The 26,656-nt window shown below is 41.7% G+C and overlaps 1 protein-coding gene across 1 annotated transcript in view; it reads left to right on the forward strand.

The window, feature by feature from the left end:
• The window catches only part of ALG9 (ALG9 alpha-1,2-mannosyltransferase), a 95,733-nt gene that overhangs the window by 60,279 nt on the left and 8,798 nt on the right, over positions 1–26,656 (forward strand). The window contains exon 14 of the mRNA XM_082843781.1: positions 9,950–10,080. Coding sequence (XP_082699907.1) covers positions 9,950–10,080 — 131 coding nt within the window. The remainder of the gene's footprint in view (positions 1–9,949; positions 10,081–26,656) is intronic.

Genomic DNA, 26,656 nt, shown 5'->3' on the forward strand with positions numbered 1-26,656 from the left:
CGAGGCTTGATTTTTGACTCAAGATGTGATAGATCCTGGGGAATGTTCCGTGTGCACTTGAGAAGAAAATGTATTCTGCCACTTTTGGTGGAATGTCCTATAAATATCAGTTAAATCTATCTGGTTTACTGTGCCATTTAAAACTTGTGTTTCCCTGTTTATTTTCTGTTTGGATGATCTGTCCATTGGTGTAAGTGGGGTGTTAAAGTCCCCTACTATTATTGTGTTACTGTCAATTTCCTCTTTTATGGTTGTTAACATTTGCCTTATGTATTGAAGTGCTCCTTTGTTGGGTGCATAAATATTTATAATTGTTATAGCTTCTTCTTGGGTTGATCCCTTTATCATTACATAGTGTCCTTCCTTATCTCTTGTAACAGTCTTTATTTTAAAGTCTATTTTATCTGATATGAGTATTGCTACTCCAGCTTTCTTTTGATTTCCATTTGCGTGGAATATCTTTTTCTATCCCTTCACTTTCAGTCTGTATGTGTCCCTAGGTCTGATGTGGGTCTCTCATAGACAGCATATATATGGGTCTTGTTTTTGTATCCATTCAGCCAGCCTGTGTCTTTTGGTTGGAGCATTGAATCCATTTACATTTAAGGTAATTATTGATTTGTATTCTCCTATTACCATTTTCTTAATTGTTTGGGTTTGTTTTTGTGGGTCTTTTTCTCCTCTTTTGTTTCCCACCTAGAGAAGTTCCTTTAGCATTTGTTGTAAAGCTGGTTTGGTGGTGCTGAATTCTCTTAGCTTTTGATTGTCTGTAAAGCTTTTGATTTCTCAGTCAAATCTGAATGAGAGCCTTGCTGGGTAGAGTAATCTTGCTTGTAGATTTTTCTCTTTCATCACTTTAAGTATATCCTGCCACTCCCTTCTGGCCTGCAGAGTTTCTGCTGAGAAATCAGCTGATAACCTTATGGGGATTCCTTTGTATGTTATTTTCTGCTTTTCCCTTGCTGCTTTTAATATTTTTTCTTTGAATTTAATTTTTGTTAGTTTGATTAATATATGTCTTGTTGTGTTTCTCTTAGGGTTTATCCTGTATGAGAGTCTCTGCACTTCCTGGGCTTGGGTGACTATTTCCTTTCCCATGTGAGGGAAGTTTTCCACTATAATCTCTTCAGATATTTTCTCAGACCCTTTCTTTTTCTCTTCTTCTGGGACCCCTATAATTTGAATGTTGGTGCATTTAGTGTTGTCCCAGAGGTCTCTTAGATTGTCTTCAATTCTTTTCATTCTTTTCTCTTTATTCTGCTCCTTGGCAGTTATTTCCACCATTCCGTCTTCCAGCTCACTTATTCGTTCTTCTACCTCAGTTATTCTGTTCTTGATTCCTTCTAGTGTATTTTTCATTTCAGTTATTGTGTTGTTCATCTCTGATTTTTGTTCTGTAGTTCTTCTAGATCTTTGTAAACATTTCTTGTGTTTTCTCAATTCATGCCTCCATTCTATTTCTGAGATTCTGGATCATCTTTACTATCATTACTCTTAATTCTTTTTCAGGTAGGTTGCCTATTTCCTCTTCATTTATTTGGTCTCATAGGTTTTTATCTTGCTCTTTCATCTGTTTTATATATTTTTATATATATATATATATATATATATATATTTTTTTTTTTTTTTTTTTTAATGGGTGAGATTGTGTTCCTGTCTTACTGGTTGTTTGACCTGAGGCTTCCATCACTGGAGTTTGTAGGCTGTTGGGTAGAGGTGGGTCTGGTGCCAAGAATGAGGAACTCCGGGAGACCTCATTCCTATGAATATTCCCTGGTGTCTGAGATTCTCTGTTAATCCAGTGGTTTGGACTCAGAGCTCCCACCACAGGAGCTCAGGCCCGACCCCTGTCTCATGCACCAAGATCCCACAAGCCATGCAGGGTGGCAAAAAAAGGAAAAATAGCAGAACAATAACAAAGAGTAAAAAATAAAATAAGATTAGAAAACTAACAGATATGTTACAAAGAATAAAAAAATAAAAATATAGATGAAATAAGAACTGGAAGGTAAAACAGAACCATAATAGTAAAAAAGAGGAGAAAAGGAAAAAAAGCCTTGGCTGTGGAGGGTGAGGCTTAGGCAGGGGCGGGGTTTAGGCAGTGGGCAGGGCCTTTGCTTAGGACCACAGGGCCGGAAAAGGCCCTGGGGGGTTGGGGGTGGGGCTTAGGCTCATCTCAGCTGGAGGGGCCCAGGAGTGCCTCTGGCCTTCGAGGGCAGAGGGCCAGGGCCAGGACGCCAGCAGGCTCACTGGGCCCAAGTGGGTGGGGGAAACGCCAGCCAGCTGCGTTTCCCCCTGATCCTCCCATCCCAGAGGGCCCCTCCCTGTTGGCCTCTCTTCTTCTTTGCCCATCCCTCCCTCCTATGCCCCTAGGATCCACATGGCGGAGGGGGCCCCAGAAAGCAGGGGAGCAGACCTGGAATCCTAGTAGGCTTCCCGGGGCCAAGTGGGCAGGGGAGATGCCCGCTGGGCCTCCCCTGATCCTCTGGTCCTGGAGGGTTCCCCCCATCATCTGCCTCCCCTCCTCTTCCCCCGCCCCGCTCCCTCCCTCCCATGCCCCTAGGAACCATGAGGCTGGAGAGGACCCCGGAGAATGGAGAGCCAGACCTGGGAGCCCAGCAGTCTTCCCAGGCCTGGGTGAGTGGGGGAAATGCCCTCTGCACCTCCCTGGATCCTCCAGTCCTTGAGGGCCCCTCCTGCCAGCTTCTCCTCTTCTCCCCCCACCTCCCTCCTACACCCCTAGGACCAACGTGGCCCAGAGGGGGCCTCGGATGGTGGAGGACCCTTCCTGGGAGCCCCACAGGCTTCCCGGGCCCGATTGGGCAGGGAAATGTCTCGGAGGATCAGGGTTCCTCCAGGCGTGAGAACCCCTCCCCACTCCCAGCCACTCCTCAGGGGCGGCAGTCCTGTCCAGCCTCCACTTTGCCTCCCCTCTCACTCCCCCTATGTGCTACCTGGTCGCTGAGGGGTTCTTCCTGTCTCCTTAGGCGGTCAGGTCGCCCCACTAGCGTCTGGCAGGCGCCCAGAAGCCTCTAATTTTTTAAATAAAATTTTTTTTCGGCTTTATTGAGGTATAATTGACAACATTGTGTAAGTTTAAGGTATACAATGTGATGATTTGGTATATGTATATATTGTGATATGATTACCACAATAAGTTAACGCATCCATCACCTCATGTAGTTACCATTTTTTTGTGGTGAGAACATTTAAGGTCTACTCTCTTAGGTGATTTCAAGTATGCAACACTGTATTGTTAACTGTAGTCACCATGCTGTACATTAGGTCCCTAAAACTTCATCATCTATAACTGAAATTTGACCAACATCTCTCCATTTCCCCCAGTCCCTCGCAACCACCATTCCACTTTGTTTCTATGAGTTCAACATCAGGGGCGCAGATATTGCTTCAAGGTAGTGATTTCATTTCTTTCAGATATATACCAAAAGTGGGATTGCTGGATGATATGGTAGTTCTATTTTTGATTTTTTTGAGGAACCTCCGTACTGTTTTCCATAATGGCTATGCGAGTTCCCGTTCCTACCAACAGTACAAGGGTTCTCTTTTCTCCACATATTCGCCATTGCTTGTTATCTCTTGTCTTTTTGATGATAGCCATTCTGTCAGGTATGAGGTGATAATCTCATTGTGGTTTTGTTTTGCATTTCCCTGATGATTGGTGATATTGAGCACCTTTTTGTGTACCTGTTGGCCATTTGTATGTCTTCTTTGGAAAAGGGTCTATTCAGGTCCTTTGCCCATTTTAAATCATATTATTTGGCTTTTTGCTGTTGAGTTGTATGAGTGCCTTATAAATTTTGGGTATTAACCCCTTATCAGATATATGGTTTCCAAATACTTTTTCTCTTTCCATAGGTTGCCTTTTTATTTTGGGCTCCTTTTTTAACCACTGTATTTCTTCTCTATTAGAGAATCTGCCCTTGATCATACTTAACCATTTTCTGCCAGAGACCTTTGTCCTTGTGTATTTTAGTTGTTCAGTAACTGATTCCTAGAAAAAAAGAATGTTCAGCAGCTGCTTCTCAGGAAGCATGAAAAGAGGTTACATTTTTTTAAATGGATTAGTATTTCAATTAATATGATTTTGCCTTAGTATCTTTCTAAAAACTTTAAATGAAATTTGCATATGGATGGTGTGATGAGTGAAGCCTAAAGCTAACTGGTGTAGTTGGGTATTAATTAGTTACTACCCACATCTCTGGTAGACCATGTATCCAGCACCAAAACTAGATAATCAGAACTGTAGTATGCCTAGCCAGTAAAGGCCAGGCTGAGGTCAAGTATTGAAATGTCATACTCAGAGCTCCCTCACCAAAGGAGGTCTAGGCATGAGACCATGAATCTTTACCCCTTGCTGGTTCTATTTGATTACAGAGACATGGTGCTGGCAGAGCTTTTAAAAACTTGTTTCATGTTTTTAAAATCCTTGGGAGCTACAGAGTGGGTGTTCAGACCAAAAAGGCTGCTTCCTGGAGTGTTTATGCAAAGGGTCATTTTTAGAGAGTTATGAGGAATGGAATTGGGTCTGACGTCAATTCTCAGTGTGCTTTCTCTCCCCGGAGGAATAGCCCATATGTAGAGACAGATGTGAGACTGAAGTCTCTTTTACATATAAATAATGCTGGGAGAGAATGAGAACATTACTGTGAGTTAGAGGTTGGAGAAGAACCAAGTTTACTGTAAGCCAGAGGTGACCAAGTTGTTTTTTATACGCACTTTTTCAAACATTCAATTGTGTATAACCCATAAGCCTAAATGTGCACAAAACATAAATGTACAGTAAATTAATAATAATTAATAATAATAGAACAAATACCTGTGTAATCATCCCAGGTCAAATACTAGAACATTACCAGCACCCAGAAGCTCCCCCAACAATTCCTTTTGATCACTACCCAGTTCCCCCTTCAGGAGTCTCCTGACTTTTATGGTAATAATCTCCTTGCTTTTCTCTTTAGATTTACCGCTTTTATATGCATTCCTAAACAACATAAATTCATTTTGCCTATTTTTGAGCTTCACATACATGGAATCATATTGCATTTTTATGTGTCTTGATCCTTTTACTTAATGTTTTGTTTGTAATTACCCATTGTTGAATATAGCTGTAGTTTGTTCTCTTTTATTAGAGTATTTCATTGTATGACTATATTATTTTACTTTTGGTAGTTGTTTGGTTCTTTCCAGTCTGGGCCAGCTGTAAATAATGCCACTTTGAACGTTCTTTTTTTTTAAACAAATTTATTTATTTTTGGCTGCATTTGGTCTTCGTTGCTGCACGTGGGCTTTTTCTAGTTGTGGTGAGCAGGGGCTGCTCTTCATTGTGGTGTGCAGGCTTCTCATTGCGTTGACTTCTCTTGTTGAGGAGCATGGGCTCTAAGTGTGCAGGCTTCAGTAGCTGTGGCACATGGGCTCAGCAGTTGTGGCTCGCGGGCTCTGGAGTGTAGGCTTAGTAGTTGTGGCTCACGGGCTTAGCTGCTCCACGGCATGTGGGATCTTCTCAGACCAGGGATCAAACCCATGTCCTCTGCATTGGCAGGCGGATTGTTAACCACTGCGACACCAGGGAAGTCCCCACTTTGAACATTCTTGAACTTGTCTTTTGGTTCATGAATTCCCGTTGGATATACATTACCTTGAACCATGTGAAATTACCTTTTTTTTTTCCTGTGTCGTGCAGCTTGCAAATTCTTAGTGTCCTGCCCAGGGATCGAACCTGTGCCTCCCTGCAGTGGAAGCGCAGAGTCCTAACCACTGGACCGCCAGGGAAGTCCCTGGAAGTATCATTTTTGTGGATCAGTCACATATTAATGATTCCATATGGTTCATTGTAATACCTAGGAGTAGAATTGTTGGATCATAAGAATTGCGTATGTTCAATTTTAGTAGATTCTGCCAAATAGTTTTCTAAAAATCTTGTACCAACTTAATCTCCCTCCAGCAACGTATAAGAATTGTTCCACATTCTGGCCTACATTTGGTATTGTAATTTTTCGTTGTAATTTTGATTTGCATTTCCTTGGTTACTCATGAGGTTAAGTACTGTTTCATTTGTTTTAGGCTGTTTAGATTTCTTCTTATGAAGTACCTATTCAAGTCATTTGCCTATTTTTCTGTTGAATGGTCCATTTTTGTCTTACTGATCAGCAGGTGTTCTTTATATATTCTAGATATGAATACTTGATTGTTAATGTGTCACATGTATCTTCTTCCATTCTGTGTCTCATCTCTTTACTCTCTTATTCGTGTCTTTGATGAACAGATATTCCCAATTTTAAGGTAGCCAAATTTATTCATCATTTTTTTTATAGTTAATTCTTTTTGTGTTTGTCTAAAATGACTTTTGCCATACGTAAGATTTTGACGATAGTCTGCCATATTATCTTCCAAGAGCTTTGTTTTTCACATTTAGTTCTGTAATCCATCTGAAGTTGATTTTTTTTACATTATCAATTTTTTTATTGATGTATAGTTGATTTACAATGTTGTATTAATTTCTGCTATACAGCAAAGTGATTCAGTTATATATAGATATAGATATATACACACATATTCTTTTTTATATTCTTTTCCACTATGGTTTACCATGGGATATTGAATATAGTTCTTTGTGCTATACAGTAGGACCTTGTTGTTTATTCATTGTGTACAGAGGTCCAATTTCATTTTTCCCCCAATGGATATCCAGTTGTCCCAGCACCAATTAGTGAAGAGAGATACTCTCACCACTCCTCTGAGGTGTCACTTCTGTCATAGATCAGGGTCCATATGTGCCTGTATCTGTTCCAGGCTCTGTTCTATTCAGTGGTCTGTTATATTCCTGCACTAATACCTCATTGTCTTAATTACTATAACTTTATAGTAAACAAGTCCCCACCTTGTTCTTTTCTAAGGGTGCCTTGGCTATCCTTGTCCTTTTGCATTTCCATATACATTTTAGACTCAGCTTGTCAAGTTTCATCAAAAAAGTCTGTTGGCATTTTTATTGAAATTGCATTTAATCTATCAATTTATTTAGAATTTACATCTTTATAATAGTGAGTCTTAAATCTAGAAATAAGGTTTATCTCTACATGTAATAAGGTCTACTTTATTGTTTATCAAAAATTTTTTTGAGGTAAAGTTCATATTTCAACAATATTTTATCATCAAATTTACCATTTTAATCATTTTTAGGTATACACTTCAGTTGCATTAAGAACAGTCACACTGTTGTGCAACCATCACCACTCTCTACCTCCAGAACTTTTTCAGTGGCTTTCAGTACATTCATAATGTTTATACGACTACCAGCACTATCTAATTTCAGAGCATTTCATCATCTCCCCCCCCCCCCCAAAAAAAAACCCCATGTGCATTAAGTTGTCACTCCTCCAATCCTTAGCAACCACTAATCTGCCTTCTGTCTTCATGGATTTGCCTCTACTGGACATTTCATGTTAAGTGAAGTCACACAAAATATGGTCTTTTGTGTCTCATTTCTTTCACTCAGCACAATGTTTTCAAGGCTCATCTTTGTTGTAGTATCTACCCTTTTTAAGACTGAATAATATTCCATTGCATGTATATACCACATTTTGATTATATGAATATACCATATTATAAATTCATCAGTTGATAGACTAGTCAATAAAATTCTATAATTCTTTACAGAGGACTTGCCCATATTTCGTTAGATTTATTCCAAGGCACATGTTTTCAAATCCTTTTAAATGATATTTTTATAATGTAATTTGAAAATACATAATTTTTTAAAATGTAATTTAATATGTTGTTTACCACTGTTATATAGAAACATATGATGTTAATTTTACATTCTATAAATAGTTTAAAGTTTGATAAACTCTCTTAATCCTAAAAATTTATGTTGATTCTTTTGGATTTTATATATATCAGTCATTGTGATGAATGAAGGACTTTTGTTTGTTTCTTTTCATTTCTTCTGCCATTTGTTTCTTCCTTGTATCTTACCCTGCTGACTAGAACCTCTAGTACAGTGTTGAATAGAGTAATGATAATAAGCAGCCTTGACTTTTTCCTGATTCCAAAGGAAAAGCTTTCAACCCTTCACTGTTAAATATGAGATTTGCTATGTTTCTATTCATATTTCAAATGATTTTTATCTTGGCTGAAACCTGGATTTCTAGGACAAATCATTTTTGGTTTTAATTTTTAAGAAACATTTAAATGAGCTCCTGAGGGTACTTCCCCTCTGATTCGGTCATTTTTGGCAGTCTTGATGTATGACTTTGGAAGTCACACTGACCTGAGTCCAAATATGGCTCTACTATAAACTCATGTGATTTTGGTTAGGATTATAAATCTTTTTAGGGCAAGAACTGCATGCTATTTATTTAATTCTGTATCATTAGCTTTAACTTACTAATGCCTCGTACATTGTAGGGGCTTAATATAGATCTTGAAAAAAATGAAGTTATATAATTTGTCTCTGAGTCTTGGCTTCCTCATTTATAAAATAGGAATTAATAATCCCCTATAGGCCTTTATATAATGATTTAAAAAATAATATGTGTAACATAGTTGCATGTAAAAAATGCAACTTTCCTTTGAGATTTACTTTTCTTTAGCTGACTACATTAGTAATTAAGAGGGTTCTGGGATCCACTTTCTAATATTGAGTGTTGGGGGGTTCTCCACAGTAACAGCAATTCTCAGACACCATCTGGGTGTCTTACAACTCAACACAATTCTTACACTGTCTACTCAGAGATACCATCAGATTCCACAGATTGAGGGCTCATTCCTGCAAGACTGCCCCCTTCTCCTGCCTACTTCAGACGCCAATCTTAAGCCCAGGCTGTTACCTGTTTCTGACTGCCTGGCTACAGATTGGAGCCGTGACCCCCTCCTTGAACTTTAGGTGCTGGTTGTAAGTCCAGGTTGTTCCCTATACTTCTGACTGAGTATAAAGCAGAGGTTACCATGACCCTCTCCTTGTGTTTGATTAATTTGCTAGAGTGGCAAAAACAGAGAAATATTTTACTTACTAGATTATTGGTTTATTATAAAAGGATATAATTCAGGAACAGCCAGATGGAAGAGATGAATAGGGCAAGGTATAGGGGAAGAGTGGGGATCTTCATGCCCTTTCCAGGTGCAGCACTCTTCCTGAATCTCCACGTGTTCACCAACCTGGAAGCTTTCCGAACTTGTCCTTTTAGGGTTTTATGGAGGCTTCATTACACAGGCATGATTGATTAAATCATTGGCCAATCTCCAGCCCCTCCCCCTCCCCCAGTGGCTGAAAGGTCCAACCTTCTTTTCACATGGTTAGTTCAACTGGTGACCAGCACCTCCTCCCATCTTTACAGGATTTTCAAAAGTCACCTCATTAACATAAGCTCAGTTGCGGTTGAAAGGGGCTTGTTATGAATAACAAGACACCCCTTTCACCATTATGGCTTTGAAGGGATTTCAGGAACTGAGGACAAGAGACTGAATATTATTACAAAAGATGCTCCCATTGCTCTCACGGCTTAGGAAATTACAAGGGTTTGGGGTGCTCTGAACCAGAAACATTGGAAGAAGACCAAAAAAAAATTTTATTATAAATCAATATCACAGTAATGATTTCCATCTTTGGGTTTTTATTTAATCTCATAGAAGCTTGTGTACTGTATTTTTTGGGACTATCATTGATTTACAATATTGTGCTAGTTTCAGGTGCACAGCAAAGTGAACTTTGGCTGGGTGAGTGCATGTCTCACCCCTGCCCTCAGGAGCCTAAATAACACCCCCACACCCAGCAGTCTTAGCTGAGTGAAGAGAGCACTGGTAACATTTTCTGAGGACTTAGATGTTTGTGCTTCTAGAACCCTGTGGGAATTCTTAGGATTATAGTTGATGTTTCTTACCCTGAAAGAACCTTTGCAATTACTGATGAAGAGTTGGCCTTTCTCTGTTGCAGATTGACATCAATAAATGCCATTATTTAGTGGATTTGGACACCGTGAGAGAAACACCCCGGGAGCCAAAATATTCATCCAATAGAGAAGAATGGATCAACTTGGCCTACAGACCATTCCTTGATGCAGCTAGGTATGTGGCTTTAGTCCTAAGAAATGTACTGGGATTAGTAAGGGCAAAAATTGGAATCTGGGATTGAAGAACTTCCAGTCCTGGGCTAACTCTAGTAGCCATTTAATTTTATTTTTATTTGGGCCCAAACATCTTCTATTCTTGTCCAGTTCCCTGAGAAATCTAAAAGAGTGCTCTTCTTTTCTAGGCATCAGAGTGCAAAGTATATTCTGGTATCATTCAAATAACAGAATCTAAACAGATAGATCCACTGAAGAAAACACAAATAAGTGTTTGATTATTTTTGGCAATCAACTTCAACATTCTTAACCAAGAGTTTTCTAATACTGTTAGGAAGATTGACTGTGTTCTTTAAGGAGCTAGAAGTTCATATCCGCATTATTTTTGGGCTCAAGGCTCAGTCAGAGATGGGGCCAGGCCTTACTAGATCTTAAGTAGTGAGACCAAATAGACCAGGGCTTGGCTGGCTCTTCAGAAAAGCCTCAGAATTCATGATAAGAGGTTGAGTCAGGATATCCAGGTTAAGGAGTGGGGGAGAGTTAGAAAGGTGTAGGTTGTCTGTGGGCAGAGGTCCAGGTAGACAGACAGTTGAAGTTAAGGAGGTCCAGGGAGGCCTGGTGGGCAGAGCCCAGGATCCAACAAATCAGGCAGAAACAAAAAGGTAGAGGACCAGGTCTTGAGAGGCAGGTTTGGGACTCAGAAACAGGGAAGAAAATATTTTCAGGAAGAGGGAGTGATTAGAACCTACTGATAAATCAAGTCCGTTTGATTAATATAACAATTGTTCATTGGATTTGGCAGCTGATAAAAGCCATTTTAGTGGAATGGTGGGGGCATAGGGACTTGAGAGATTGGAGGGGTCAAAGCAAAACTAGCAGGGAGGAAGGAGGCAAGATGGTGGAGTAGAAGGACGTGAGCTTACGCCTTCTTATGGAAACACCAAAATCACAACTAACTGCTGAACAACCACTGACAAAAAAACACTGGAACCTACCAAAAAGGATAGCCTACATCCAAAGACACAGAAGAAGCCACAGCGAGATGGTAGGAGGGGTGTAATCACAATAAAATCAAATCCCATACATGCCAAGTGGGCAACCCACAAACTGGAAAATAATTACACCACAGAAGTTCTCCCACAGGAGTGAAAGTTCTGAGCCCCCACATTGGGCTCCCCAGTCTCAGGGTCTGGCAACAGGAGGAGGAGCCCCCAGGTCTGACTTTGAAGGCCACTGGTGTTTGACCACAGGAATTCCACAGGACTGGTGGAAACAAACTTCACTCTTGGAGGGCACACACTGGGTGTCATGCACACCAGGACCCAGGGAAAAAAGTGGTGACCTCATAAGAGACTGGGCCAGGCTTACCTATTGGGGTTGGATGATCACCTGCAGAGGCAGGGGGCTGCTGTGGCTCACTGTGGGGACAGGGACAGTGGCCGCAGTGGCTCTGACAAGTGCTCATTGACATGGGCCTTCTAGGAGGCTGCCATTTTCTCACCAAGACCTGACCCCACCCAACAGCCTGTAGGCTCCTGAGTGCTAGGATGCCTCAGGCCAAACAACCAACAGGGTGGGAACATAGCTTCACCCATTAGCAGACAGGCTGCTTAAAGTCTTTTTTTTTAAAGATTTTTTTTTTTTTGATGTGGACCATTTTTTTTTTTTTTTTTTTTTTTTTGCGGTACGCGGGCCAATCACTGCTGTGGCCTCTCCCATTGCGGAGCACAGGCTCCGGACGCGCAGGCTCAGCGGCCATGGCTCACGGGCCCAGCCACTCCGCGGCATGTGGGATCTTCCCAGACCGGGGCACAAACCAGTGTCCCCTGCATTGGCAGGCGGACTCCCAAACACTGCGCCACCAGGGAAGCTCTGATGTGGACCATTTTTAAAGTCTTTATTGAATTTGTTACAGTATTGCTTCGGCTTTATGTTTTTTGGTGTTTTGCCCCCGAGGCATGTGGGATCTTAGCTCCCTGGCCAGGGATTGAACCTGCACCCCCTGCATTGGAAAGCGGAGTCTTAACCACTGGACCGCCAGGGAAGTCCCTTAAAGTCTTCCTGAATAAACAGCTGCCCAATAATAAACACACCTCCCAGATATGACCCTGCCCACCAGAGGGACAAGACCCAGCACTATGCACCCAGTCCCTCCCACCAGGAAGACTGCACAAGCCTCTTAGACAGCCTCATCCACCAGGGGGCAGCCAGCAGAAGCAAGAAGAAATACAGTGCTGCAGCCTGTGGAACAGAAACCACAATCACAGAAAGTTAGACAAAATGAGATGGCAGAGGAATATGTCCCAGATGAAGGAACAAGATAAAACCCTAGAAGAACAACTAAGTAAAGTGGAGATAGGCAATCTACCTGAAAAAGGATTCAGAGTAATGATAGTAAAGATGATCCAAGATCTTGGGAAAAGAATGGAGGCACAGATTGAGAAGGTACAAGAAATATTTAACAAAGACCTAGAAGAACTAAAGAACAAACAAACAGAGAGGAACAATACAATAATTGACATGAAAAATACACTAGAAGGAATCAGTGGCAGAGTAGCTGAGGCAGAAGAAGGGATAAGTGACCTGGAAGACAGAATGGTGGAAATCACTGCCATGGAACAGAATAAAGAAAAAAGACTGAAAAGAAGCGAAGACAGCCTAAGAGACCTCTGGGACAACATTAAATGCACCAGCATTCGCATTATAGGGGTCCCAGAAGGAGAAGAGAAAAAGAAAGGGTCTGAGAAAATATTTAAAGAGATAATAGCTGAAAACTTTCTTAACATGGGAAACAATCATCCAAGTCCAGGAAGTGCAGAGAGCCCCAGGCAGAATAACCACAAGGAGGAACACGCTGAGACACGTATTAATCAAACTGACAAAAATTAAAGACAAAGAAAAAATATTAAAAGCAACAAGGGAGAAGCAACAAATAACGCACAAGGGAACTCCCATAAGGTTATCAGCTGATTTCTCAGCAGAAACTCTGCAGGCCAGAAGGGAGTGGCACGGTATGTTTAAAGTGATGAAAGGGAAGAACCTACAATCAAGAATACTCTTCCCAGCAAGGCTCTCATTCAGATTCAGTGGAGAAATCAAAAGGTTTATAGACAAGCAAAAGCTAAGAGAATTCAGCACCATCAGACCAGCTTTACAACAAATGCTGGAGGAACTTCTCTAGGCAGAAAACAAAGGCCACAACTAGAAACAAGAAAATTACAAATGGAAAAGCTTACTGGTAAAGGCAAACATACAGTAAAGTTAAGAAATCATCTGCACACAAATATATCAAACCCAGCAGTTGTGAGGAGAGCACAAATGCAAGGTATTGGAAATGCGTTTGATATTAAAAGACCAGCAACTTAAAACATTACACTGCTATATCAAAACCTCATGGCAGTCACAAACCAAAAATGTACAATGGATACACACACAAAAAAGAAAAAGGAATCTAAACACAACAATAAAGTTAGTCATAAAATCAGAAGAGAAGAGAACAAAAGAGGAAGGGAAGAAACAAAGACCTACAAAAACAAATCCAAAACAATTAACAAAATGGCAATAAGAACATACATATCAATAATTACCTTAAACGTGAATGGATTAAATGCTCCAACCAAAAGACACAGACTGGCTGAATTGATACAAAAACAAGACCTGTATGTATGCTGTCTACAGGAGACCCACTTCAAATCAAGGGACACATACCGAAAGTGAAAGGATGGAAAAATGTATTCCATGCAAATGGAAATCAAAGGAAAGCTGGAGTAACAATATTCATATCAAAGCTGGAGACCCACTTCAAATCAGGGGACACATACTGAACGTGAGAGGATGGAAAAATGTATTCCATGAAAATGGAAATCAAAGGAAAGCTGGAGTAACAATATTCATATCAGAAAAGGAACACTACATAATGATCAAGGGATCAGTCCAAAAAGAAGATATAACAATTGTAACTCTATATGCTCCCAACATAGGAGCACCTCAATATATAAGGCAAATGCTAACAACATTAAAGGGAGAAATCAACAGTAACACAATAATAGTGGGGGACTTTAACACCCTACTTTCATCAATGGACCAGATGGATTTAATTGATATTTCTAGAGCATCCATCCAAAAGCAGCAGAATACACATTCTTTTCAAGTGCACAGGGAACATTCTCCAGGATTGATCACATGCTGGGCCACAAAGCGAGCCTTGGTAAATTTAAGAAAATTAAAATCGTATCAAGCATCTTTTCTGACAAAACGCTATGAGATTAGAAATCAATGACAAGAAAAAAACTGTAAAAAAACATGAACACTTGGAAGCTTAACAATATACAGCCAATCCAACAGCCAGTGGATCACTGAAGAAATCAAAGAGGAAATCAGAAAATACCTAGATAGGGCTTCCCTGGTGGTGCAGTGGTTGAGAGTCCGCCTGCCAATGCCGGGGACACGGGTTCGTGCCCCGGTCCGGGAAGATCCCACATGCCGCGGAGCGGCTGTGCCCGTGAGCCATGACCGCTGAGCCTGTGAGTCTGGAACCTGTGCTCCACAACAGGAGAGGCCACAACAGTGAGAGGCCCGCATACCGCAAAAAAAAAAAAAGAAAAAAAAGAAAAGAAAAACCTAGATACAAATGAAAATGAAAGCACGACGATCGAAAAACCTATGGCATGTAGCAAAAGCAGTTCTAAGAGGGAAGTTTATAGCAATACAGTTTTACCTCAGGAAACAAGAAAAATCTCAAACAACGAAACCTTACAACCTAAAGCAACTAGAGAAAGAAGAACAAACAAAACCCAAAGTTAGTAGAAGGAAAGAAATCATAAAGGTAAGAGCAGAGATTAATGAAATAGACACAAAGAAAACAATAGAAAAGGTCAGTGATTGATCATGGCCTTAAGTGGGTAGGGAGGGAGCGGGGAGGGCACTGAGGGAGTGGAAGACCATGACAGGTGGTAGGATCATGGCCTGATATTCAAAAAATTGTCAGAATCAGGGCAGTAGTAGGAGAGAGCTTGAAATTCTCTTTCAAGCAGCAGTGAAGGTATGAAGTTCTCTGCATCACACATATTCTTTGGTGCCTGACTTGTTTGATATAGTATTTGGGGGGCAGGTCGCTATTGTGCCTTCATTTTTGAGTTAAGAAAACTATGATGATGTGAGATCTGGGCCTGAAAATATCTCCAGCCCTGGAGGCTCAGTATATCCCAAACAACCTTCCTGTTAACAAAGGGAAACTTAGTGGTTCACAAATACTGACCAGCAGTACCTTGGTCACAGAATAAACTCTGTTTATAGCAAATGGGGCAAGGGAGTATTTTTGAGGCAAATTTGTTTTCCTTTTGGTTTTGAAGGATTGAAGTGAGGTTCCTCATCTTCCCATTTCCCCTTTTGGTAGCACACAGGCACCACAGCTGGTAGACATGAACTGAGAGCCCATTCAAGGCAAAGAAGCCTGCTGCTTGTATGCTTCTCACTGGAGAACTGGAAATCTTTTGAGGGAAGAGCAGAAGGTGTTGGTCACCTTCCCATCTGCCTTGTGGTGAGCAGAGAGTGACCAGAGGTGACCACACAGTCACACAGTGATGTGCTTGAGCATCACTCCTCCAGGGCCCTCTGTGTTCAGCCGTCTCCTCAGCCAGAGGGAGCAGTGGACACAGTGGGAGACCATGAAATATGAGGGCCTTTCCCAGGGGTGCTCCTCACTGCTCCTCACTGAACATCCTGCTTCCCTAACAAGCTAGATTTTAAGGGCAGAAATAGAGCATGACTGGCTCAGTTTGATAAACGTTTGTTGAAAATCTTCTACATGTAAGACTATGTAGACTGTGTGCAGGCGAGATGGCTGCCCTGGGAGTTTATAGTTTACTTGGGGAGGTACACCGTAGTTCAGAGAGGTGCTGTTGGGGCATCAGAGGGAGGGGTTAGTTCCAGGAGGCTATGGTGAGAGGGACTAAGGAAGACTCCAAGAGGAGGTGACATCTGAAGGTCACACTGGTGCTAAGTATGGGAGGTGGATGAAGGGAGAGAACATTGGAGGCATACAGCCAAGTTGGGAGGCTATTCTGCTTGACTAGATGAGAGGTGACGAGAGAGTGAACTCAGCTGCAAAGGATGGATGGACTCAGGAGGCACATTTTTGCGGAGAAAGATCAGGCCAAAGTTTAGATCCCAGAAGCCTGCAACTTTCCCCAGTGAACTGTATCAAGCTTTTAAATTTTTTCCTTTGCTCTGTTAGCAGTGAAGTACTAATCATTTTATTGTTTGCTTTCTGTGGCTGGGTTGGTCCCTAACCAGAAGCTTTCACAAGTTGAGCAGCACTTGCTAGAGGGATGAGACCCTAAGCTTATCTCCTTGTACGTCCTGTTCCCCTGTGGGTCCCTGGTACAGCTTCATTTCCCATTTGCCCACTGAGCACACCTCTATTGTAGGTGGAGGGAAGGAGAAGGCTATTGGGGAATGCCTTCACAGATTTTCAATTTCCCATAAATTGTACTCATTTCCCCTAAACTGGAATTCTTTTCATGACCAAATGCTGAGAAAAGAAAGAAATCAGTTGGTTTAAGAACTGCAAAGGTACAGTTACTTGAAGGTATGCAAAGTATAGTGAAAAGAGCATGGGGTCAGAAGACATGTGCATTTAATCCTGGTTACTTGCTGGTTGCTCTTCTCTATTCCCAAATTTCCATATGAGTAAAACAGATAATATTTTACATACTTCATGGGAAAACAGAGATAATAATATTTTACATACTTTATGGGAATGTTGTAAGAGCTGAAATGAGAGCTGAAATATGAAAGTGCTTTTAAATTCTAAACTATTATATAAATGTCAGGCCTTCCAGTTAATCAGCAGGCTGCCTGAAGTTCCAAAGTTATGCTGATTTTCTTTACATTTCTCTTCCTCAGCATTTCCTAGTATATACTGACCTAACTGCAAAAACAGCAGGATCCTACAGCCCCATCTGCCACAGCAATTTGTAACTGTCAGCACTGTGACATCTCCTGTTGCTGACTTAGGGCCAGTCAAGCTGGACTGTACTGTCAGAGGCTGTGGGCCTCAGGGATACCACTCTGAGGTGGTGCATATGAAAGGCTCTTGGGAGATTGACCCTGGAATGCCTTTGAGCCTATTGAATGGGGCTGTTAATGTTTCCTCTGTCTTCTTGAAACAATGGTTTTTGTACTTTAGCTATTTATATAACAAGGAGAGAGAATGGTACTATCCACATGTAATAGTCACTCATGTCTTAGACCCTAGATCAGATGGGGCTGCAGGCCTACCTATTTATTATTTAGCTCTTCCTGAGGAAAGGAGGTTTTCATAAGCCTGTGACATACCACCACATGATCTTTTTAGAAATGTAAGCAGGTTAGTTTCTCAAATGTTGAAGCCCCTAAAATTTTTTTCCAGGTTTTTTTTTCATTTTATTGTGTTAATTAAATTAAATTAATTTTTATTGGAGTATGGTTGATTTACAATGTTTTGTTACTTTCTGCTGTACAGCAAAGTGAATCAGTTATATCTACTCTTTTTTAGATTCTATTCCCATACAGGTCATTACAGAGAGTATTGAGTAGAGTTACCTGTGCTGTACCGTAGGTTCTTTTTTTTTTTTTAAAACATCTTTATTGGAATATAATTGCTTTACAATGTTGTGTTAGTTTCTACTGTATAACAAAGTGAATCAGCTATACGTATACATATTTCCCCATATCTCCTCCCTCTTGAGCCTCCCTCCCACCTTGCCTATCCCACCCCTCTAAGGTGGTCACAAAGCACCGAGCTCATCTCCCTGTGCTATGCAGCTTCTTTCCACTAGCACCCTGAGGAAACCGTAATCCAAAAACAGATATATACCACACTGTTCATTGCAGCACTATTTACAGTAGCCAGGACATGGGAGCAACCCTAAGTGTCCATCGACAGATGAATGGATAAAGAAGATGTGGCACATATATACAATGGAATACTACTCAGCCATAAAAAGAAACGAAATTCACTTATTTGTAGTTAGGTGGATGGACCTCAAGTCTGTCATACAGAGTGAAGTAAGTCAGAAAGAGAAAAACAAATACCATATGCTAACACATATATATGGAATCAAAAAAAATGGTTCTGATGGACCTAGGGCCCAGACAGGAATAAAGATGCAGACATGGAGAATGGACTTGAGGACACGGGGCAGGGTAAGGGTAAGCTGGGACAAAGTGAGAGTAGCATTGACATATATACAGTACCAAATGTAAAGTAGGTCCTTATTAGTTATCTATTTTATATATAGTAGTGTATATATGTCAATCCTAAATCTCCCAATCCATCTCTCCACTACCCCCTTTCTCCCTTGGTAACCATAAGTTTGTTTTCTACATCTGTGTACGTCCCTAAAATTTAAATCTGCTTTCTTTAGAGTTCACTTTGAGTTCATTTTTTCTTTCTTCCTTTATCCATCTATCTGTCTGTCTATCTAAATGACATCCATCTAATCAGCAGATATTTTTTGAACACTGTCAGGAACTGCGATGGAGCTTAAGTATATGGTGGTGAACAGAACACACAAATTCCCTGTCCTCTTGGACCCTACAGTATAATGGGGAGGCTGGCATTAAACAAATAACCGTACAGATCAATCTGGAATTACAACCCATGTTAAGTACTTTAAGAGACGAGTACAGGGTGCTGGGAGAGAAGGAGTCAGCAGCAGGACGTCCCTGGAGTCTTCTTTTATGTCCTGAAGCCAGCTGGTTAAGCAGGTTTGGAAATCAGAAAATATTTATTGAATAGCTATTATGTCCTTGTCACAGGGCTAGATTATTTAAGGGGTATAAGAGAAGCAATTAGACACAGATTTTTACCCTTGAATAATTTACAGCTTTTGTAGTTACATATACAAAAACACCTTGAAAGACCATAGATGGTGCCAGATTGTGTGCTAGAACTGTAGAGGTTAAGAGTGTACTAACCTCCTGTAGCCTGTGAAGGTTTCCTGAAGGAGGTGGTGCTTGAGCTGAGGCTTAAAGGAAAAAGAGGATTTGTACCAGTGATAAAGAGGGTAGAATCACGTCTATAATTCAAGGAGAAGAAAGCATGAGCACAGGTATAAAAATAAAAAGAAGCCTGTCGGATGAGGGGGCTGAGGGTCCATAAAGAAAAGTTTAGGGAATACCCTGGTGGTCCAGTGGTTAGGACTCGGTACTTTCACTGCCATGGCCCAGGTTCGATCCCAGTTGGGGAACTAAGATCCCGCAAGCTACGAGGCACGGCCCAAAAAAAAGAGAAAAGTTTAATTTAATTCTTTGATTTAAATTTGCTTTTAGTTAAAGTGATCCGCAATATATCATCCAAATCAGAACACTTTTAAAAGTGAAAGGGGCCCTGCCCTGGGCGAATTGAGATAGGTGGTCATCCTGTTGTAATGTGGCCAGGATACAAGAACTTATTCCAAAAAGCAGGATGGGAGAATGGAGCACATAGATGTAGTTCCTTTGCCCCACAGTCCATATTCACCATGTGGATTTGCCCATAGCTTACTTATTTGATAATCTGTGGACCTTTCTTGGTGCTGTAGCGTGGATTGGGTCTTAGCTCTCTGAAAGGGAAGCGATGAGTCTAGTTTGAAGACAGTACCAGCACATAAAAAAATTGTACTCTGAGTGTATGCCAGTGGAGACTCAACCCCAGGGGGAAGCAACCTAAACTTACTAGGACAATATTGTGACTGGTGCAAATTTAGGAATTCTATATACCTATGAATATGTGAAGAGGCGTGTTTTCTGTTGAACTTGTTGGAGATAAGCAAGGCCCTTACTGTTGGACTATTGGAGAAGGACTCACAAATAGGGCTGAATGTTGTTAGCCCGTCTGGGAGAATAGCAGCCCAGATGCCCATCCATTCTTTTCCTGTTAGGCTTCTTCTCTACTTTATCAAAGGACTGGAGACCCCAGATCCCATTAGTTTGAGAGAAGATCCAGGCATAAGATCTTGATAACCGTCTTCTTGTCTCCCCTTGCACATAGCTGGTACCAGAGCTGCAGCTTCCTCTCCCTAAGTTTGCTATGTCTGTGTCTGGCTAATATTAGAAAGGTTTATCAAACTTCCAAGATATGGGGGCTAAACTAGGTGAAATACCACTTTTTAAACCAGACACATTCGTTACTCTGTGGACATCTCATACAACAAAGTTTCTAAAATGAGAGGATTTTTTTTTCTTTCTTTGAAGTATGGTATAATGGCTACTTGTGTAAAATAGCTGGACAAGTGGGTGGATGTAATGCTTACTTTGAGATTCCCCAGAGAGGAGTGAAGGGAGACTGTTGCAATAACTTGCCAGCTCAACGGTGGGTTCCTTTCTAAGTGTGGTGAGAATATTTGGCTGAGGGAGTCTGGTGGGAAATGCCTCTCCAGGATGTTGGAGTTGGCCTCCTGAGCAACAGAGCCTGTTTGTAGCTTTAGAAACAAATTGGGAGGCCCTGCCAGTGCTTCGCACAGCCACTTGCCACCCACTCTTTCCTCCTTCATTATAGGTCCCTTTTGTTTTGCTTGCTTTGCTTTCGCCTTTGGTTTTTGGATTGTGATATTTTCTTCTTCCCCATTTTGGAGCATATTAGCCTCATCCAGCTGGATTTTAGGCTTTGCCTGACTAAGGATGTGAGATAATTTGGGGAGACTTAAATAGGACAGGATTTCAAAGCCCTGCCAAGTTTATGATTACAGGTAGATGCAAGCAAAGAGTTAGAACTTCACATCTTCAGCTAGTGTGGTAGGAGAGGGGCCTTTTCTAGTCAGAGGATTTCTATAGAGCCAGGTGGGGATTGTGGTGATAGCATCTGCAGCTTGTGTTCATTCACTGCCCAGCACAGGATTCTCTTGTAGGTTTTTCTTACTGAGACTATTACTCTCCTTTTAACATCCAAGAAGAAGTGAATCAATCCAGCAGCTGTGAGGCCTAAAGAGTACATGGCATCTGTATCCATTTTGGTTCTGTGTCGTAGTCTAGTTCATGGCAGCCATTGTGTCCCCAGCCCTAACCCCAGCATAAGCAGAACAGTTTATTTCTGGAAGATAAGAAGACCACTGGAAAACCACTGTAAAGTGAAAATTAATTGGGAACTCTTGTTCCAGTTATTGCTGTGTAACAAGTCATCCCGAACTTACTGGTATAAAAGGACAACAGTTATTTATTATTGTTTTCTCTCATGGGTCTGTGGACTGACTGGGCTCAGCTAGGCAGTTCTTCAGCTACTCCGGATTCTTATACATTGGCCATCAGATGGTGGTGGGGACTGGAGGCATCTCAAAGGCTTTCCCACATGTCTAGCCGTTGATGCTGGCTATTGGTTAGCTCTCAGCTGGGGCTGTTGGCCAAAACACCTACAAGTGGCTTCTCCATGTGGCCTGTGCTTCCTCTCAGGGTGGTGGCTGGCTCTCAGGATCTAGGATCTCAAGAGCTGTATAGTTTTTTATGACCTAGCCTTGGAATTCACACAGTATCACTCCCACATCATTCTGTTCATTGAAAGCAAGGCATTCCAATAGCCCATGTTCAAGGGGGAAAGGAATTAGACTTCCCGTATTGATGGGGAGGGTGTAAGAATTTATGGACATGCTTTAAAAACATCACGGCTCTTGATGCAGTTCTTCATCCAAATTAGATAATTGTTGAAAAAGAATTTGTTTTGAAGGAGATTTCTTGCAGAAGAGACCTATGGCGCCCAAAATAGTCCAGCAGGCTGTTTCTATCAGCAGCTTCTTGCTATCCAGGTAGAAAGGGAGACTACACTCCCTGGCAGAATTTGGCTTTAGGCCAACAGTTTGACATGCTTCCAATAGCATTCAGATCCTTTGGGTGGAATTAGTTCTCCCTCCCAAGCAGCGATTGAAGTGCTCTTGTCTTTTCCCTGCGCGTCAACCACAGTGGTGCCCTCAGCTCCTTCACCTCTGCCAAGAGTGCTGAGAAACTGTGAGGAAGAAGTGATCAGAGTTTCTGTACTTTTGTAATTCTTTATCACCTTATTATTCTCTTATACTTTGTTTCTTTACCAGTTTGGGGGCTGTCCTTGTTTTCTTCTCCCCAGATGCTCTCCTGAGACCCTTTGTCTGGCAGGACTACTACCTCAGGCTAGATTTGGCTTCAGAACACACTGGTGTTTTGCTCATTGTATTCTTCAACTGCTTAATCATTATCATTTTGTTGTTCTGAAGCTCAGAGAGTCTGCTTTCCATTGTTGTCAAGTTAGTTCTCTAGAAAGAGACTGTCTGTTCTCCAAGTCCATGCTATAGAGCCTCTCAGGCTTGAAGAGTATACAGTGTCTTAGAACTGCCACCACGTTTAGCTAGCTTAGACCAAGCAGCTGGTTTCTCCTGAGTTAGAACAACATCTCTTGTTGAATCTCACAACTCCTAGCACATATTAGGGTCTCAGAAAATATTTATCAATTATTTGATGTATTTCATGCTCTTAAAACTGGATTTATGTCAAAGCAAGAAGGAAAAAGGTGAAATAAGAATTTCTTCAGAAGTTTCTCATGCTCTTATTTGATAAAATAAAGATTGTGGAGTAGCTGAGTGGCTTCTATTTCCTGTCTCCTGGAATGCTCCTTCTTTGGACCCAGGTACCACCCCTTAAGGAAATCCAAAGGCTGTGTGGAGAGAGGAGCCCACATAAAGGAGGACTGAAGGCCTGTAGATCTAGCTGAACTTGCAGCCCATGGCTGGCCATGAACATTCCAGCCAAAGCCCAGTGAAACAGAAAACCCATCAGTCAGCCACAGATTTGGGAGAAATAACAAATTGTTTTTTTAAGCTAAAAAAGAAAAGATTGTTGAGTTATTTTAAAGTATACTCATTATCTCCTCTCTCTAAAACTTGCCGGAATCATCTACCTGTTGTGACCTCCAGTGCTACTTACTGTCTGTCACAGAGAAGTAGCTCAAATTAGGGTCCAAAGAGTAGGGACAGAAACTTTCTTGAACACTGTTTAGTGTCTTCTCCACAGGAATGGTGGATGGAGCATGTAATACCTTCACATCTAAGTAGCTATCAGATGGAAAAAGGCTGGTCAAGAGCATTTCTCCATCAACCTTGGTGGGACTGAAGGTCAGACAATGACCGCTTGCTTAATACCAATTCTTTCTCAATTCCCTCATTCTGAATATTGGTGAAAGGTGACTGGTCAAGAGCTTATGCTGTTATGTCAGATGATCGGCCAAGGCCACAAAGCAGTGAAATGATTCACTCCGTACACCAGTCTTGTGGTGATGTGATTCGTTTGATCCTCAGCAAACTTCCAAGTCATCCACAGTGTGGATCTCTGGAGTTGTGGATCAAACAGTCCAAACTGTGAATGTATTCATTGAATGCTCAGGGTCTGTGGACATGCCCACTGAAAACAGTGTCATTCTGGTCACATGGGTAATGATGATTTAGTAAATTTTGTGGAAACTGAAACCTGGAGAGCTTCCTTCCTTCCTTCCTTCCTTCCTTCCTTCCTTCCTTCCTCCCTCCCTCCCTCCCCTCCCCTCCCCTCCCCTCCCTCCCTCCCTCCCTCCCTTCCTTCCTCTCTCTTTCTCCCCCCTCCCTCCCTCCCTTCCTTCCTTCCTTCCTTTCTGCCACGTTAGGTCTTCATTGCTGTGCGTGGGCTTCTCATTGCGGTGGCTCCTCTTGTTGCGGAGCACAGGCTCTAGGCACCTGGGCTTCAGTAGTTGCAGCATGTGGGCCCTACGGTGCACAGGCTTCGGTATTTGCAGCGTGTGGGCTTAGTTGTGGCAGATGGGCTCTAGGGCACACGGGCTTCAGTAGTTGTGGCGCATAGGCTCAGTAGTTGTGGTGCGTGGGCTCTAGAGCACAGGCTCAGTAGTTGTGGCACACGGGCTTAGTTGCTCTGCGGCATGTGGGATCTTCCCGGACCAGGGCTCGAACCCGTGTCCCCTGCATTGGCAGGCGGATTCTCAACCACTGTGCCACCAGGGAAGCCCCTGGGGAGGTTTCTTGACCTTTTGCATTAATGTTCTCTTTGCTAGGTAAGAAATGGGAGGGTGCAAGTAGTTCTGTGTTGCTGGGTCATAAAGTGAGAGGCTGGAGGGGAGGAAAACGAGACAGTAAAGGAAATAGGAACCAGAAGATGATACGAAACATGGAGTGTGAGAGTAGTCTGATCAGCTCCATGAAGCCCTAGCAAAGACTGAGAAATGCAGGTCTGCAGAAATGATTTGTACTGCCAGCACAATGCTTTAAACTGGATTTGAATGCTTTTTTCCACTTTGTCAGAGTCTTCAGTATTCTCTGTGGTTTTGTCTCTTGTCTCTCCTCTTCCTGTTCCTTCAGTCACTGTCGGTTCCCCTGGCTCCTATTTTACTGACATTTAGGCCATTTGTGTTGTACAGGTGTGTCCTACAGGTGTTTCTCATCTACTTTTACCAGATTTTGTTTTTTAAACCCTTGATGTGTGAAGCCTCCCTCCCCACCAAAAAAAAGATTAAAACTTTTTGGGGGAAAAAATATATTCTCGGGCTTCCCTGGTGGCGCAGTGGTTGAGAGTCCGCCTGCCGATGCAGGGGACACAGGTTCGTGCCCCGGTCCAGGAAGATCCCACATGCCGCGGAGTGGCTGGGCCCGGGAGCCATGGCCGCTGAGCCTGCACGTCCGGAGCCTGTGCTCTGCAACGGGAGAGGCCACAATGTGAGAGGCCCGCGTACCGCAAAAAAAAAAAAAAAAAAAAAAAATATATATATATATATATATATATTTATTTATTTATTTATTTATTTATATACATGTATTCTCTTTGCTGTGATATGGATGCCCTCCGCATCTCACTTGTGCTCTAAGATCCCAATGGCCACTGCAGCTTCCCCCTCCCCACACGCACACTGAAGACTCCTACTTTGCTCTGCCCCATCTGATGACTTTAGGACTGAATTGGTTGAGAAGAGACGAGAAAGAAGAGCTTCATATTTTTGATATTTCACTTTCCTTGTAGATGATGAATATTGCCAGAAGCGAGGGAGATAAACTAGATGCTCTGATTTAAGAGTCAGGGTGTAGTCATTCATTCATTCACAGGATATTTATTGAGCACTTTCTGTGGCACTGTTCTAAACGCTGGAGTACAGCAGTTAGACAGGTAAAGTTCTGTCTTCAAGGGACTGATATTCTAGGGGAGAATTAACATATAGCATGTAACTCCTGTGTCCATTTCTTTATTTTGGAGAAGTGATAAATGTCACGTCTGGCTTACTTACCATGAGAGTAATGTCTCTCACCCCATTTCCTATTAGAGAATATTAAAGACCAGCCACATTTTTGCTGCATATCAGCTTTTTGAGCAGTTCTTAAACGGCTTGATATGAGACTAAAGACTGACTGTGACTAAGATTAAGTCTTGAGGGAATTCTGAGATTCTCTTCAGAACTGATGATTTCTCTGAAAGGCCAGTTCTGTTCTGAGGGTTGTGGAAGTCTGTCACTGAACTGTGAACTAAGTGCAAGAGAGAACAAGAGACAAAGACAAAAAGAGAGGGAACTAGCTTTAAAAAGAAAGAGAACTGGCAGTGAGCTCAGACTACAGGTTTACATGGATAGTAATGTTTGGATGGATGGATGGATGGATGGATGGAGAGATAGATAGATAAAAATAAAAGAAAACCTGAGTACTAGGACGTTTTCTTTTTAAAACGAAAAATTGACCCAGCATTTCCATTGTGTCTGTTGAACTGGTGACATCAGGGACCAGCAGCCAGTCTTCCACTGATGTCAGCAAGAGCAGATTGAAATCTCCACAGCAGAGTGCTCCCCAGCCCTGATAAGTAGGGCTGGTAATTGAATTAGAAAACATTCTGAGCTATCAGCTAATTATGCTATTCAGGCAATTGCTTTGTTCACGTCTGTTTCATCCTTGAATTGCCTGAGTGACTTTCTCACTGGGAGGGGAAGTACTTCAATGTCCACGATAGAGGCACATATTTTGCGTCTCCCTCAATTATGCTACCTGTGCTTCCCTAGGGCAATACTTCGGCATTTCACATTATTACGGACGTTGTATGAGTTTTGATCGGCATTAGTTTTGTTCTAATTTGTGATTCAGTCTGATCTTTGTTTCCACGTGTCTGAATGTGTGCACATGCATGTTATTCCAATGCTCTTTTCTTTCACAAAGGCAAATAACCAATTTGATTTCCCTTCTTCCAGCAATCATACAATATAACAGTTTGAAAGGCCTTAGTCATGCTTAACATATTAAAGCTACTGATGGGAAAGAAATTAATCTAGAACAGCAGCTATAGTATTAGAAATGAAGGATTCATGTCAACTTTGTCTTTTGGTTTTTAAAAAAAATCACAGAATCTTCCCTTCCCAGCTCAGAAGTGTATGTGTTGATTGTTTACTCACTTCATCCACTGGAAGAAATTAGCGGCTTTAGGTGTTAAAGACAGACAATGCTATTAAAAATCATAAGCAAAATCTGCAAGAGAAAAGAAGGTTCATCTTCTCGTAAGGATTTTTCCAGTACAAAGCACTGATGATAAATTTTACTTAACTTCTCCTTACATTTAGTTCCCACTTCTTATATAGTTTTGTGTTC

The sequence above is a fragment of the Leucopleurus acutus genome (genome assembly GCF_964270905.1).
Source record: "Leucopleurus acutus genome assembly, chromosome: 8".
Classification (NCBI taxonomy): Eukaryota; Metazoa; Chordata; class Mammalia; order Artiodactyla; family Delphinidae; genus Leucopleurus; species Leucopleurus acutus.